The 1,546-nt window shown below is 44.0% G+C and overlaps 1 protein-coding gene across 1 annotated transcript in view; it reads right to left on the bottom strand.

Annotated features, from left to right (window-relative positions):
* The window catches only part of CACNA1C (calcium channel, voltage-dependent, L type, alpha 1C subunit), a 396,219-nt gene that overhangs the window by 72,973 nt on the left and 321,700 nt on the right, over positions 1 to 1,546 (bottom strand). Inside the window, exon 13 of the mRNA XM_010845218.1 lies at positions 1,362 to 1,534. Within this exon, the coding sequence (XP_010843520.1) occupies positions 1,362 to 1,534 (173 nt within the window). The remainder of the gene's footprint in view (positions 1 to 1,361; positions 1,535 to 1,546) is intronic.

Here is a 1,546-nt window from a genome sequence, read left to right as displayed (position 1 = left end):
ACATATGTATACCTGTGGCTGATTCATGGTGATGTATGGCAGAAACCAATACAATATTATAAAGTAATCATCCTTCAATTAAAAATAAATAAGTTTTTAAAAAGGAAGAAGAAGGAAAAAATCAATTTAAAAACTTGGCTGGATTCATGTTAGGTCTTCATCATTACGAGTGTTCTCAGTTGAGAGCCGTCAGAAATACCATCTTAATGGGGTTGGGGCTACAGTCTAGAGAAGTGAATGCCAAGAAAAGACTACGATTTCCAGTTATACACGAAGGTTCATAATTTTAGACGAGAAAGAGGACAAAAGATGGCTGCAGAAAATCAGGCCAGAGTGTCTCAAAGTGAGGTTATCAGAGTCATGGCTCAGAACACCCTGGGGGTTTCTGGTTAAAATCTCTAGGTTTGGGAAGATCCTTAATGAGCTCCTTTGAGGAGGACAACTTGGTTTGAGAATCACAATCACTGGTCCAGAAAACACTGTTAAAAATAGCATCTCCGAGAGATTTTCAAAGAAGAGGGCGAAACAGACTTGTTTGAGGCAGAGCCAGGCTGACCCGTCTCAGGGGACCACCAGGCACACTCCCAGACCTTATTTTAGGCACATTCTGGGCTCTGGAACATATTAGGGATGAGGTTCAGAAGCGGGCATGGGATTCCCCCACAGCTAGTCTCTCTGGCGTCTTCCAGAAGCCCCCAGAGGGTTTGGAGACTGGAAAACAGGAAGACAATGACCTTTTCCAAAGGAACTTCTAATTAGATGATGAAATTGTTCTGTTCACAGACTTTCTGGGGATCTGAAAATTCTTGTGGAGTGGCTTTGGGAAGCTCGAGGATAAAGACAGACTTAAAATGGTTTCTTGGCAGTAGTTTCAGATTAGAAATAGGTAAATTGTTGATAAAAATAGAATGAATATTAAGATACTATGACAATACCTGGGAGCAAGAATTCTTTTCTATAGGAATTAAAAAAACAAACAAACAGAGACAAAGACCCAGGCAGGTGGGGTTTTGAGAATTATTTAAAAGGCACCTGAAATGCCACATTAAAAATAGCTTTGGGCAAACCCCAGGAGGAGCAAGCAGAGTCAGTCAAAAATCCTTTAAGTCCTATCTCTGGAGATGGACAAGAGAGTTTAGAAAGTAGAGAAATTGGAATCCTTACACATGGAAAAACTAAGATCATGGCATCTGGTCCCATCACTTCATGGCAAATAGATGGGGGAAAAGTACAAACGGGGACAGACTTCATTCTCTTGGGCTCCAAAATCACTGCGGAGGGCGACTGCAGCCTCGAAATTAAAAGACGCTTGCTCCTTGGAAGAAAAGCTTCCAAGGAGGGGAGGGGAGGGCGGCACGCACCTTGTGATCTTAAATATCCGCAGGAGGCGCACGCAACGCAGCACGGAGATGCCCAACGGCGACATGATCTTGGTCTCCACCAGGATGGTCTCCAGGATGCCCCCGCACACGATGAAGCAGTCGAAGCGGTTGAAGAGCGACACGAAGTAGGCCTGCAGGCCCAGGCTGTACATCTTGAGCAGCAT

Source organism: Bison bison, unplaced genomic scaffold, assembly GCF_000754665.1.
Source record: "Bison bison bison isolate TAMUID 2011002044 unplaced genomic scaffold, Bison_UMD1.0 scf7180017864213, whole genome shotgun sequence".
Lineage (NCBI taxonomy): Eukaryota > Metazoa > Chordata > Mammalia > Artiodactyla > Bovidae > Bison > Bison bison.
This window is presented reverse-complemented; position numbering and strand designations above follow the sequence as displayed.